The sequence below is a fragment of the Mesocricetus auratus genome, unplaced genomic scaffold (genome assembly GCF_017639785.1).
Source record: "Mesocricetus auratus isolate SY011 unplaced genomic scaffold, BCM_Maur_2.0 Super-Scaffold_100008, whole genome shotgun sequence".
NCBI lineage: Eukaryota > Metazoa > Chordata > Mammalia > Rodentia > Cricetidae > Mesocricetus > Mesocricetus auratus.
Window position 1 is genome coordinate 6,022,373 of NW_024429192.1, and position 15,214 is coordinate 6,037,586.

Below are 15,214 nucleotides of genomic sequence, written 5' to 3' on the forward strand. Positions count from 1 at the left end.
TTTCCAGCCCTAGTTTTAGAGGAACTATCACTATTAACCATAGTATTTATATACTAATATTTTATACTCACTATACTAAACTCGACAAGGGTTTCATCAGTCTCTTAGCACGTTACTAATACTCACATTTAGATTGAAAAAAATGGGCTTGGGTTCACTGAGTTTAAAGGGATGATGATAAAAAGGAGGTTCTTCTTCCTCTTCATCCGAAACATGAGGTTTATTCACTATTACATCATCGTCTTCTTTACTCTGTGCAATCTGTTTGCATTTCTTTAAAGTAAAAACAAACAAAAGATGAATATGGTTTACACAAAACATAATGTAATTTTAAAAAAAGAATCGCATAAGATCAATTTCATGTAATTAACAATTATGAGAGCTTACTAGATACATTATTTAAACACACACTGGCTGCTCAGTCAGTCAACAACATTTATTGAGCACCTACTATGTGCAGAGCACTGTACTGGGCACTGTCTTCAGAAAAATACAAAAAAAAAGGGGGGAAAGAAAGAAAACAGGGGGGGAAAGGAAAGACATGGTCCCTGCTCCAGAGGAGCTTACAATCTAATACGAGACAAGAGTACATATACAAGAAGTAATTGAAGAACCTTTTTACAGAGCAACACAGTAACAAGTGCAAACTGATATAATACAAACGGTACATAAGTGCTAAAAGAACAAAGGCTCAAGAGAGAATATTCAGGCAGGGTTTGGAAAAAAAAAATCAAAGACTATTCCTTCAAGAGTTCTAAGCGCAATTTCCATAGTAAAGAAGAAATGGGAAGGAAAGGAAAGTCATCTTGGTCAGGTGGTAGTGAACAAGTCAGGAGAGACTTGTCACGTGGGACAACAAGAGCGCTGAAGATGAAGCCAACAACAGCAGAGCGCTAAGTGTTCATAGGTTTTAGATAAACAGCTTGCATTTGGTAAGTAAGCAAGAAGCTTTTTGCTCGGTCTTTTCTTACGTTATAATTCATACTATAATGAATCTAAGCACTGAAGCAAATTAAGAAACTATAATCCCCAAGTGTATGGAAAAGATTTTAAACATTTGTGGCAGGGTAAATAGTAACGTCTCTCCATAAATGTTTTTTAAAATTTATTTAAGTACTGGAACTTAAGAATGGAAAATAAGGCATGATGGAGAGGGTGCAATTGATGCAGTCCAACATATGAAGTCAACTCCTTCCTCAGAAGCAAAGGAACAGATTTTTATAAAAAGGTTGAGAGTAAATTTTAGTAGACCAGTCTATACAAGCAGAATTTATCACATCTGTTATCAATTGAAAATATTACAATAGAATTAAAAAGCTCAATTAGCCAAAAACACAAGAGTATATCAAGCATATAACCAATGGGAACAGAATATGTTGACAGTGGCAGGCTGGCATAAGGCTAGCCAATAACAAGTTTCAGTATATGAAACAGTGTGTTATTTCTGGATCCTAGCAGCAATATTTCAGCGTCTTCCCCCACACACACACACAAAAAATATTAAAGTAAAACAAAGCTTCCCCCAAAAGCCTTAATTTCAAAAGATCAATTTTTTTAAAAACAAAAATAAGTATATTTAAAATATGTTACTGCCAAAACCCGAACCGCAGGAAGAACTGATAATGGCCGGCCATTATCGCCAATGGCTGGTACCAAACAGCCAAAACCCGAAATGTTGATGCGAAAGAAGTTCCTTTCAGGCAATGGCCAGCTATTCTCATTAATTTCCAAGCTCCGGTGGCAAAAGATCATTTCTGAAGATTGTCTGTGTCTTTGCGTATATGCAGTACACTCTTGGCGATCAGAGAACACGTCGTGAATGGAAACGAAACTGTAGGCGAGCTTCTGCGTGTTGCTCACTCAACACCTCCTCCATTCAAACGAACCGTTCCACTCCTCAGTCAGTTTGGCTTCTAAAACTGGAAAGCAAAAGTAATGGGAAGTAACTTTTTAGCTAGCGGAGCTTAGCCATCCCGGATAATGGCCTGCTAAACAGAGCTTCTGCCGCTGCCACATCTGTATTTCGGGTTTTGGGCACTCGGTGCCAGCCATTATCAGTTCAGCCCACAATTCAGGTTTTGGCACGCTCCAGAGTCAACACCATATAGGAATGAGAACAAAGTCTGTTTAGCTTACCTCAGTTAGTTCTTCTATGGTGGCTCCTCCAGACTTTTTAGCAACTTTCTCTTCTATTGTAGGTGGAGGTGCAGGCTTCAGGTTTGGTGGTAAAGGAACACCAGCTTTAGCACACATGGCAGCTGCATTAGCTTTGGCTATTTCAAGTAATTGAGCCTTATCTGTTAGAGGAAAAACACAAGAAGCAGTTTTCCTAAATGCTATATATTTGTTCTGTCTAAAGTTCATATACAGTAAAATCAAAAACATCAGCATTCTACCCTAAGTTACAGCCATCATCAAAGTGGATGAGCCTTTTCAACAACCAATACTATTCTTCGTTTCCAATTCAAATGCTACACACATTAAGTCTGAGGAACACCCATTGACAAGCCATAAGGCACAAGTCTGCCAAAGGCAACATTATCTAAAGTTAGCATGACCATAAGCCATTCTCATTTTCATGCTAAGGATACAGCTTAGTTGAAGAATGCTTACTGAGCAAGCACAGGCTCTGTGTTCAGAGCCCAGAATCACAGAAAACTCAAAAACTGCAACCCCAAGTACTTGGGAGCTGCTACAAAATTTAGTCTGTCTCTCTCACAGACAAATCTCATTCTCATCTGACAACTTCATCCCTATTAAGCCCTAAGTTCCATCTCTTTCAACAGTCCTTCAACTGAGCAAAAATGAACACTTCTCTCCACTGTGGGAATAATGTCCCCTACACCATTACGAGCGCAATTGTCACATTCTACTCTTTTCAGTTTTGTCCTTTGGTGAAAGTAGTACATTCTATCAACTTCTTTCACTACTTACAATCACTGACAATCCTACTTTACCATTCCTCGAGAGAAAGTAAAGAAAACTCTTGCTAAACTGAACACAAATTCTGCCATCTTTTTATTTAGACTGCCTTTTTTTTTTTTTTTGAGGGGGGACCTTCTTGCCTCTCTGTCTCCCAAGTGCAAGGATTAAAGGTATATATGCTACCCTTACCCGGCTGGACAAAAACTTATTTTTAAAGCAAGACAGCAGATTCTTTTTTTTTTTTTTTTTTTTTTTTGGGTTTTTTTCGAGACAGGGTTTCTCTGTGGCTTTGGAGGCTGTCCTGGAACTCGCTCTGTAGACCAGGCTGGCCTCGAACTCACAGAGATCCGCCTGCCTCTGCCTCCCGAGTGCTGGGATTAAAGGCGTGCGCCACCAACGCCCGGCAAGACAGCAGATTCTTGATTATCATCACTTCATTAAGTAAGCTGATTCATTCATCCAGTTCACTCACAGATACAAAATTTCCTAACTTCAATAACTTATATTACTGAGACTAACCTTCCCATTTAACAACCCTAGATTGCCATTTTAAGACATAGCTAAAGTCTGGCCTGGTGGCTCAGCTTGTAATCCCAGCCAACATCAGCCTGAGGAAAGAACACAAGCTCTTTGGGCTGGCTACATAGAAACGCAATGCCAACATGAACTACAGACTAAGACCCTGCCTCAAAAAAAAAAAAAAAAAAGCCAAAACTATTAAATGAGAAGTTTTCAAATTTTGTTTATTTGCAAACCCATGTATTAAAATATATACAGTACACGATCTGACTTGCAACAAGGCCTCTCCAGCTACTACCTTTTTAACTGAGGTAAAACAAGTACAGACATCAAGGCTCTGCATACTCCCCACAGCAGGTCTTTTTACTTTTCAAGAAAGGGCACTCACTTCCTCTTCATTTCCTAAACACAACTGAGTATCTATCTAAACCAACAACCCCAAATATTTGTTTTGACTCAAGATCATCAGGAATCAAGCTTAACTCATATTCTATTACAATGTAAAACAAGACTCACCCAAATCTGTTAGACGTTTGGGTGATCTGCCTCTTTCAGAAGACCTGGATCTTTTACGACGAATGGGAGATCTACTAAACCTTCTTCTCAAAGGTGTTCTTGACCGCCTTAATCTGACTGGTGATATACTGAAGCTTCGTCTTCGTACCACAGACCTTGATCTTCTCCTGCGGCTGGGGGTGCGGCTCCTGCGGCTGGGGGTGCGGCTCCTGCGGCTGGGGGTGCGGCTCCTGCGGCTGGGGGTGCGGCTCCTGCGGCTGGGGGTGCGGCTCCTGCGGCTGGGGGTGCGGCTCCGGCGGCTGGGGGTTCGGCTCCTGCGGCTGGGGGTTCGGCTCCGGCGGCTGGGGGAAATGCTAAAACTCCTCCTTCTACCAACAGATCTAGACCTTCTCCGTCGACTAGGAGTGTGACTCCTACTCCGACGACTTGGAGTTCGACTCCGAGCTCGAACTGTTTTCCGGTTGTCCCGGGAGCTTGATCTTTTTCTTTTCCGTTCCCTGGACTTGGATCTATGCTTTGGAGATCTTTTGCGCTTCTCTTTTGATACAGACCGTCTTCCTCTAGACTTAGATCTTGATCTGCTACTCCTCCTCCTGCGTCTTGAACGTGACCTTGAGCGTGTTTGAGAACGGTGTGACTTTGACTTAGACGACCTCTTCCTAGCTCTAGAACGAGACTCACTGGTGCGCTTGCGTGACTTGTGCTCAGAAGACTTGGAACGCTTACTCCGAGACCTTAAAGAAGAGTCCCTTTTCTTCTCTTTTTCACCTTTGTCACGGTTTTTATTTTTCTTGCTTTTTTCATGTGTGTCTTTAACTTTTACAAAAATCTCATAATCATCCTTTTCCTCTGAGGAAGACTCTGAAGCTCTTTCTGGTATACTAATTACAACAGGACTGGCAGCCAGTTTGTCCCGTTCAACTTCACTTGCAAGTAAAGGTCCTTCAATGCCAGCTCTAAGGCTTGTAAGACGTTCCATGTCCTTAGGAAGTAATGGTCTCACCAGGTCAGCTTCGTTAATCTCATCAATGCTGGCAGGATATCCCGCATCAGCAACTGTTTCTTTATTGGGAGGAGATACTTCTTTATCTTCACTTTCTTTAGGACTAAGTGCAACTGCTACTGTCTGCTCACTCTCTTTTATAGGTAATGGGTCTTCTGTATCCTTACAAACTACATTTGTTGATGGTAAATCAAGATGAATGTCTTTAGCAGGCAAAGGTCCCTCTATGTCGGCTTCACTGCCACCACTGGGGCTGGTGGAAATTACCATGTCATGTTCAGTATCTTGAGAAGTTAAAGATACTTCAACGTCATATTTACTAGCTAAACTGGGAACAGATGCTGTGACAAATTCCAACCCCTTACTAGTTCCCATTGTATCCATTTCCAGAGCAAGTTGAGAAGATAGACTTCTTCCTACTTCAGCTTCACTAACAGCAGGACAGGTATTCAATTCTGTGACTTCCTTAGTCTCAATGACAGGCAAAACTTTCTCTTCACTTGATTCACCAATAGGACCAATGGTAGCAGCACACACTGTATTACGCTCCACATCTTTAGCAATTAAATGACTGTTTATAGTAAGGTCTGTACTTCTATCATAGTCATTTTCATACAAGTCACTTTTCAAGTGTCCTCCATCATGTGGTTCTCTACCTGGATGCAACAGAATCTCCGGCATGCCAACATCTGGACCAAGACTTTGATCACCAGAAAGTAAATTCATTCCTTTTATAACATGTGATGACAGAACACTAGATTCCACTGTTGGTAAAGACTCTAAAGCTGTCTCAGGTGGCATTTGCAAATGCTCCGAAACGGTGACAGCAGGTTCTGAAACTGCCATGGTAGTTCCCTGGGCAGAAGCACAGGGTTCTGAAACAACCATAACAGGCTGAAAGACTGACACCGCTGGTTCCACAACAGGCACAGAAGGCTCCAGGGAAGAAACACCTGACCCTGCAGTTGTAGCATACTCTGGGTCAGCCAAAGCGGGAAGCTCAGGGCCAGCCACAGGAGGCTCTGAGACCGGTATGGAGGAAAGCTCTGGGGCAGCCACAGCAGGAGGCTCCTGGAAAGCCACAGTGGGGGTTTCTGGAACAACCATAATGGGAGGTTCTGAGTCAGCTACAGCAGGAAGTTCTGGGATGGCAACAGCAGGAGATTCTGGAGTAGTCATAGTGGGAGGTGCTGGAACAGCCATGGATGGTATCTCCAGAGTGTTCTCTGCTGGATGTGAAACAGTCACTGCTGGCTCCAAGAGGGACACAGATACGTCTGAGATAGCATGTCCTGATGGTCTCATGGAATTATATGCTTCTGATGTCTCTGACATAAGGGAAGGCTCTGATAACACAGTTGGTTCAGTTGACATGGTAGCCTCAGAAACCATGTACGTCACTGGTCTCTCTGTAACTACTTCATGTTCGGCTACTACAGCAGACTCAACTGGTGTTGATATAACTGAAGATTCTGGCTCCTGTGCAGGTTCTACAACAGTCATAACAGCCTCTGATGCTAACATTGGAGTCTCAGATTCTGACACTGAATAATTAGCAGGTACTGTCAAAGGCTCTGAAATCTCACTTTGACTCACAGGAGGCTCAGGCTGTGATACAGATTCTTCAGTAGGTAATGTCACCTCTGTAGACCAAGCATTGTCGGCTGTTAGCATGGACTGATCAGTGGATAATGCTGTACCCTCTGGTGGTTCCTCTGGAGGCAGTGGTGGTGTCATTGGTGGTTCCTCAGGTGGCAATGGTGGCATTGTTGGGGGCTCTTCAGGAGGCAGAGGAGGCACCATATATGCCTCCGTATAGGAATCAGTGTAAGAATCAGTGTAAGAATCAGCTGCCATAGACATCATTGATCGATCAGTGTAAGATGACATCATAGATCGGTCAGCTGCAGAGTACGATGACATCATAGACCGGTCAGCTGTAGAGTACGATGACATCATAGACCGGTCGGCACCCATGGACATCATAGATCGATCAGCCATAGGTGACATCATGGAGCGCTCGTAGGCTGACATCATAGAACGTTCATAGGCTGACATCATAGACCGCTCAGCCATAGGTGACATCATGGAGCGCTCGTAGGCTGACATCATAGAGCGTTCATAGGCTGACATCATAGAGCGCTCAGCCATAGGGGACATCATGGAGCGTTCATAAGACATCATAGAGCGCTCATAAGATGACATCATAGAACGTTCTGCAGCATAAGACATCATCATAGAACGTCTAGATGCTAACATCAAGGGTCTAGGTGCTAACCTGTATGGCCTAGGTGCTATTCTATAGGACCTGGGTGCTATTCTGTAGGGTCTGGGTGACATCCTATAGGGATCAGGAGTTAGTCTGTAGGGATCATGGCCTAATCTGTAGGGGTCCTGTCCTAACCTGTAAGCATCATGGCCTAACCTATAGGGGTCATGACCCAACCTATAGGGATCCTGAGCTAATCTGTAAGGATCCTGAGCTAACCTATAAGGATCAGGAGATTTTGAATCCATCATAGCAGAATCTTGGGTACTAGATGCTAACATTTGGGCATCCATGGTACCAGATGCTAACATCTGAGCATCCATGGTGCCAGAAGCTAGCATTTGAGAATCCATAGCACCAGATGCTAACATCTGGGAGTCCATGGAACTGGTTGCTAACATCTGGGAGTCCATACTGCTGGTTGCTAACATCTGGGAGTCCATACTGCTGGTTGCTAACATCTGGGAGTCCATGGAACTGGTTGCTAACATCTGGGAGTCCATACTGCTGGTTGCTAACATCTGGGAGTCCATACTGCTGGTTGCTAACATCTGGGAGTCCATACTGCTGGTTGCTAACATCTGGGAGTCCATGGAGCTGGTTGCTAACATCTGGGAGTCCATGGAGCTGGTTGCTAACATCTGGGAGTCCATAGTGCTAGAGGCTAACATCTGGGAGTCCATGGTGCTAGATGCTAACATCTGGGAATCCATGGTATTGGATGCTAGCATCTGAGAATCCATAGTGTTGGATGCTAGCATTTGGGAGTCCATGGTGTTGGATGCTAACATATGGGTCTCCATGGTGTTAGAAGCTAACATATGGGATTCTTGGGCCATCAAGGGATCCACTCCTACTGTTACAGAAGTCTCCCCCACCAATGTAGTAGGCAGCTCCTGTGCTACCGTATTATAGGATTCCAGCGCTGTCGTCGAGGGCACCTCCAGAGACTGCGACACGGTCATCGTTGACAGCTCCGATGTTGTCACCACAGACTGAACAGAAATCTCCAGCGCCACAGTTGCCACAGGCTGCCCAGGCAACTCTGGCGCCCCAGGCTGCCCTGGTAACTCCAGCACCCCTGTTGCCAGGGGCTGCCCCAAAAGCTCCAATGCTCCAGCTGCCCCAGACTGCCCCGAGAACTCCAGTGCCCCAGTTGCCATGAGCTGCCCAGGCAACTCCAGTGCCCCCGTTGCCACAGGCTGCCCTGACAACTCCAGTGCCCCAGTTGCCGAAGGCAGCCCTGACAACTCTGACACCCCAGTCACTGAAGGCTGCCCAGACAACTCCAGAGCTGTGGTTGCCACTGGCTGTCCTGGCAACTCCAGCACCATTGCTGTCTCCGGCTGCCCCAGCAACCCTGTTGCTGTTGTCACCTCAGGATGCCCAGGATGTTCCACCGTTGTCATCGCCACAGGCTGCTCGAGCTCTGTCGTCGTCACAGGTTGTTCGGTCAACTCCATTGCTACTGTGACAGCAGGTTGCCCTGTCAATTCTATCGCCGCTGACACTGCAGGTGCCCCTGGCAACTCCTGGGCCATCACAGGTGGCTCTGGGACCTCCTGTGGTGGCTCCAACCCCACGGATGGTGCTGGAGGCCCTGGCAATTCCTGCAACAACTGTGGCACTGGTGTCACAGAGGGCCCTGGCAACTCGGGCACTGCTGTCGCAGGGGGCCCTGGCAACTCGGGCACTGGGGTAGAAAGGGGCCCTGACAACTCGGGCACTGGGGTGGCAGAGGGCCCAGGCAACTCCAGCACTGGAGTCACGGGGGGCCCCTGCAACTCCAGCATGGAGGTCGCAGGTGGCCCCGGCAACTCAAGGGCTGAGGCCACCGACGACTCCTGCAGCTCCACCGCTGTGGTCTTAGGCAGCTCCAGTGGCTCCTGAGGTCTTGTCATGGTTGAATCTGCAATCTCCGATGGTGCTTCTACGGGCTGTTCTGGCAGTCTTAGCGCATCAGGGGCAGATGACTCTGGAAAATCCATTGTTGATGTGCTTGGTTCAGGGTACACCTCAGTAGGTGTCTCTGATACTATCATGAGGGTTTCTGACGGCTCAAGCACTTTTGCTATGGGAAGCTCTACCAGCGTGGTCTTTGATATCTCTGGAGACGTAGTTTCCAAAGATTTGAGCACAGACTTCTGATGCTCCACTGGCATTGCTACAACAGGCTCAGGTGACTTCAGCACTGCTGCTGACATAGGCACTGGTGCTGCTACAAAGGAATCCAGAGTCTTCGCCATTGGTGGTTCCATCGTAACTGACCCAGGCTGTTCACACTGCTCTGAGATCACTGATGTAGATCCAACACACAGTTCTGCAGTTTTGGTAGCAGGCTTCAGAGTCTCTAAAATGTGTGCCTCCTGAACCTCCGCTGACCCTACTGGAGGCTCTAGCACTAAAGGGGCTTCGCTGGCCTCAGGGAAGCCAAATGCTCTCCTAGGATGTTCCAGTGCCATCGCTGAAGGTTCAGAATCAAACTTTAGAAAGGAATCAGATTCTAGATCAACATTCCCATCATGACGAGATTTCAACTTGGACTCTGGTTCTTCTGGTTGCCTTTTGTATTTTTTTTCCTTTTCTTTCTTCTTTTTCTTCTTTTTGTTTTTGTGCTTTTTATGCTTCTTTGACTTTTTGGTGGGAACTTCATCAGTAGGATCTGTTTGTACAGATACACATCTACTTTTTCTGGAGGCCTCCTTCATGTCTGAAAGTAATGAAAACTTGTCAGCCATTCCCCAAAGTAGATCCATACAAATTACTACTATTTTCATTAACATGTAGAAGTCACTGTATAATTAATCTTACCGTAAATAAAAATTTATAAAAAGAATCTATTGTAGCCAGTAAACCTGAAGACTGCCATTTCTCCAGTTATTTCTAAACTGAAATTTGCATCAAAATAAATTTTGTCTAATAACAAAAAGACCTATTTAGAACTAAATCATTTTAAGGTAGGATATAGCTCAAAGTGTTTGCTAACATGTGCAGAGCCTTTGCTTCAATGTTTACCCTGGTAGGATGAAAAAGCATTCCCGCCCCCCTCAGGGTCAGTGAGACAACTCAATGAAAAGACATTTTGCAGCCAAACCTGATGACCTACCTGAGTTCAATCTCTGGGACCCACCTGGTAGAAGGAAAAAGTCAATTCACAAATAAGGCAGCCCACATACATATGGCTGTGTATGTACACGCCTGCATGGATAGTTAACCACCTACATGTGGGCACAAAATCACACAATAATACACTGAAAATCATTCTTTTCTTAGGTTGGGGATGATAGTGCATGTAGGCAGAAGCTGGCAGGTCTCTGTGAGTTCAAGGCCAGCTTGGTTACAAAACTCCAGGCCAGTCAGAATTACAAAGTAAGGCCCTGTATCAAAAAAAGTACCTCCCCAAAAAAACTTTGCTCTCAAATCATATCAAGTTTTTAGCAACTATGTCAATGAATTTATTTCATATTTAGTTTCAAGCCCTATTTTAAAAAATTCACACTACAGAGTTAGTAAAAGATTACTGTCCAAAAATAAAAAGTCTCCTTTAAATAACTTCTACTATTAATATTTTATTAGTCCTCATTTATACTGAAAGTGATATGACACTTGCTAGGCTTAAAATTTGACACATCTTAAGGAAACGCTAGTCAAATATACCAGGAATGACTACTATAGAAGAAAAAGTACCAACACTAGACAACATATCAAAAGAAAATTAATTTTCTATTGCTTATTTCACAGCATAAAATGGTAGTTTATACCTAAACAAGATTGCCAGAGCCATGATCTAAACAAGACTATTATTTAAACCATATCTTATCAGAGAGAACCATACCACACACCTAATTCCTATACTTAATAATTTATTTTTGTGGTTAATCACAATTTCTTCATTTTTAATTATTTATTTTTATTCTATTAGTGTTTTTACCTGTATGTATATCTGTGTGAGGGTGTTGGATCCTGGAATTAGACAGTTGTGAGCTGCCATGTGGGTGCTGGGAATTAACCCTGGGTCCTCTGGAAGAGCAGTCAGTGTTCTAAATGCTGAGCCATCTCTCCAGCCCCAATTTTTTCATTTTCCATCACCCACTATTTAATCAATTTCAAAAAGCAAATACTACACAAAGAACCTGGTCAGTTCTCAACACCCCCTTAGTTTACAAAACCCTCCTCATGCCTTCCTCAGGCACCAGTACACACATGCTACCTATTCATACACTAAAACATTCATACATGCACAATAAAAATTAAGAAAAACAAAACCAAAAGCAACTTTAAAAAACTGGTATTAATACAATTCTTCAAAGGCACACATAGAAAAATCCTGCCATTTATTCATAACAAAACTGAAGATATTAAAAATATTATTTTACCAGTAAATCAATGAAGTGTTTCAATGTTCACGTTTGTATATAACTGTTTTCAAAGGAGTTCAAGACACTATACAAATTTTAACCTAAAACCAACATTCACAAATTTCAAAAGACCTTTGAAGCAGTTACCCTCAACTTACCTGGCTTATATCGTAGTTCCGTGTCTAGGACCCCAGAAAGGACTTCCTCTATCTTCTGCACTATTTCTTCATTTGGGAGACTCCTTGCAGAGGCAGCTGTGTCACCTGCCTGGCTTCCTTCAATAGGTGCATTTGTTTCACCATTCAGCTGGCCTTCACTCCTTCCGCTTGACAAGAAAAATTATCAGTCTCCATTAATACTTGTATCACACCGTAAGTTACTAACTCAACATTATTAGTAACCTAACTAACATAACCCCACATTATACTGCCCATGCACCTCACAATTTTCTATTATTTCATGTTTGCCATTAATAAGTTCTTCCTTAACATTATACACTCAAGATGGAATGTTAGTTTTCAGAACTGTGACAGAGAAAGGTCCTTAAAATCAGATCTCTAAGTGAGTTTTAAAAAAATCTAAATTAAAAAAAAATAAACTAAATTAAGCCGGGCTGGTGGTGGAGCACGCCTTTAATCCCAGCACTGGGAGGCAGAGGCAGGCGGATCTCTGTGTGTTCGAGGCCAGGCTGGACCGACAGCCTCAATACAGAGAAACCCTGTCTCGTAAAAAAAAAAAAAACAAAAAACAAAAAACAAAAAAAAAAAAAAACCCTAACTTAAAGCTTTCAGTTACATAGCATTAATGAGCCAATTCACAAAGATAAATTGATGAGACACAAGAAAGCCACCCCTGTGGATGACAGCCAGTCAGGGCAGGTACCCGGTAAAAGGTTACTTGTAGACTCCCCTCAGGTTCAGACTTTAATACCTTTAAATTTAAAAAGAAAATTACTATCTAGTATTTTACACCTATTAAAAATTCTGCACCTAAACAATTTCTGGACTTCAAGAAATTCCCACTGAACAAGTTTATACTAATAGTAAAATGATTAATGGCTTAACCTATTTTCAGATTACAGGGCCAGAAGAATGTTACTAAAGATAAAACAAGGTCATTCATGGAAGCATTTTTACTATTTTTTTGTGTAAACTTGCAAAAAAATTAAAATTCATTCAGTTTCAACTAAAATTTTACTAACTGAATACACATAAAACTACCTGCTAGCCGGGCGGTGGTGGCGAACGCCTTTAATCCCAGCACTCGGGAGGCAGAGGCAGGCGGATCTCTGTGAGTTTGAGGCCGGGCTGGACCAATAGCCTCCGAAACAATACAGAGAAACCCTGTCTCGTAAAAACCAAAAAACAAAAACAAAACTACCTGCTAATAGTTTCATTACAGAAACAAATACTTAGTGATGAGGAATGACTTTCTAACACAACGAACCTTGTTAGTCTGATAAATAAGTACTAACCAGTGCCACTTTTGTTTTTAAGATGAAGGTCTCACTATGTAGCCCGGGCTGGTCTTGAACTCAGAGAGATCTGCCCTCCTGTCTAACTGCTGGGACTGAGGGCTTGTGCCTTGTCTAGCCTGTCACATATTTAAAAAATCATGTGATTTTAATAAAACTCTTCAATCAGGGCTATTATTGTTTCTATAAATGGAAGAAATACATCTATATACAGTGATTTGAGGAGTTTAGTTGTCTAAGAGTCAGCCTCACCATCTATTGATGAATATATAATAAGCAAATAGAATAGCTCACTGAAGTGGCAACAAAAAGACTGATCCTGTGTTTTTCTAATGCTCTTTGCAGACTTTTCCAACCATCTACACATACTTACCTGATTTTTTGAGACAGTTTCTCTATTCTGTCTGGCCTGGCTATGTTAGAACTCACAGAGATCTTTCTGACTCTGCCTTCTAAGCATTAGGATTAAAGGGCTGGGCATGGTAGCAACTCAGCCATTGTGAGGCAGAGGAAGGTGGATCTGTTGGGAAAAAAAGCACTCCCAAAAAATGTGATGTTTTTCAAGACAAGGTTTCTATGTGTATCCCTAGCTGTCCTAAAACTAGCTACTGTAGACCAGGCTGGCCTCAAACCCAGAGAATCACCTGCCTCTGCCTCCCAAGCACTGGGATTAAAAGTGTGTACCATTACTACTGGGCCAATAATTTCTTCCTAATGTTACTAGGATGTAATTACAATTACTGAAAAGCAATTAATTTCAAGCCACTTTGCTATCCAACAATTTACCCTGGAAAGGAATTTATAGTTATGAAAATATCCAAATTCCCGAAACTCCAAAGGACACAGTATATGACAAAAACACACAATACAAAATGATCACATTCAGAGATCTGCTGCCAGCCCATGGTGGCTCACACCTTTAATCCCAGCGCTTGGGAGCCAGAGGGAGATGATCTCTTGTGAGTTCCAGCACAGCCAGGAGCCAGGGCTACATAGAGAAACCACATCACAAAAGGAAACCCCCTCAAAGACTATAAAAAAAAATCAAGGCTTATTAAAACAAGTAAATACAATTAGTGCAGTAAACTACATAAACTTTCAAAACAGAGGTTGTGATAGCATAGGACTTTAATCCCAAAAGATAGAAGATCGCTATGAACTCAAAGCCAGCCTGGCCTACATTTGGAGTTCTAGATCAGCCAGAGCTACATAGTGAGACACCCTGCCTGAAAACAACAAAGTTTCCAGGAAAATTATATTCTCCCTAGTTTACGTTTTTGCCCCCCCCAAAAAACCTCAAAATGTTTTTTAAAAAAAGAAAGGAAAAGCTACAGAGTGGGGGTATATATATATATTTATATGCACATGTATATATATACATGTGTGTGTATTCCTACTTTAAAAAAAAGAAGTAGCCGGGGCAGTGGTAGCACACATCTTTAATGCCAGCACTAGGGAGGCAGAGACAGGTGAATCTCTGAACCAAGGCCAGCCTGGTCTACAGAATGAGTTCCCGGGCAGCCAGCTATACGGAGAAACCCTATCTAGAAAAACCAAAAAGAAATGAAGGAAGAAAAAACAAAACAAAACAAAAAACCCAGGGATGTTGAAGTAGCTCAAGCTTGTGATCCCACCCATCGCTGGGACAGTGGGACGCCATTCAGTTAGGCAAGACTGTAAGCAGTGACATTAGTAGAGCCTGTCCACGGAAAAGAAAAATGAAAGAACCAAAAGAAAACAAATCACATCTTGAAAAAAAAACGAAAATTCCAGCAATAAAATATTATTGCACCAATAACCCTAGCTAATTTGGGAACATAATTCACAACTGCTTATCAGCTGATTTTTCTAACTCACATTATTACTGCTCTCAACTTACACCATTCGTAAACATCTTTAACCCAGAATATTTACTCTTCAAGAACCCTTTCTTACTGCATTTTAAAGGGACGGTCATTTGACACAAAATAAACTACTAAAAGAAAACCGTTTGATATAATCCGCACTATTCTCCGGAGTAAACAACTTCGGAAACCTCTTCCCCTTGAAATTTCGGGAGGCAAGGCTAATCTCCGAAGTCTACTTAGCAGCGACAAAAAACAGCGCGATGTTCTCCAGATCTGTCCATTAGGTCAGGGCGGCAAGAAAGA

General features: G+C 42.8%; 1 protein-coding gene across 12 annotated transcripts in view; it reads right to left on the reverse strand.

Annotated features, from left to right (window-relative positions):
* The window catches only part of Son (SON DNA and RNA binding protein), a 31,725-nt gene that overhangs the window by 15,509 nt on the left and 1,002 nt on the right, over nt 1-15,214 (reverse strand). For 10 of the 12 annotated variants that reach the window (XR_005878822.1, XR_005878824.1, XR_005878823.1 and 7 more), the window contains exons 2-5: nt 11,749-11,915; nt 3,961-9,942; nt 2,137-2,297; nt 127-273 (exon numbers count right to left, since the gene is read on the reverse strand). Coding sequence is in view for 9 of the 12 variants with exons in the window: in XM_040750465.1 (XP_040606399.1) it covers nt 127-273; nt 2,137-2,297; nt 3,961-9,942; nt 11,749-11,915 (6,457 nt within the window). In the remaining 3 variants the exon portion in view is untranslated. Of the gene's footprint in view, nt 1-126; nt 274-418; nt 1,920-2,136; nt 2,298-3,960; nt 9,943-11,748; nt 11,916-15,214 lie in introns of those variants that run through there. The other 2 variants (XM_040750473.1, XM_040750474.1) reach the window with 2 other exon arrangements.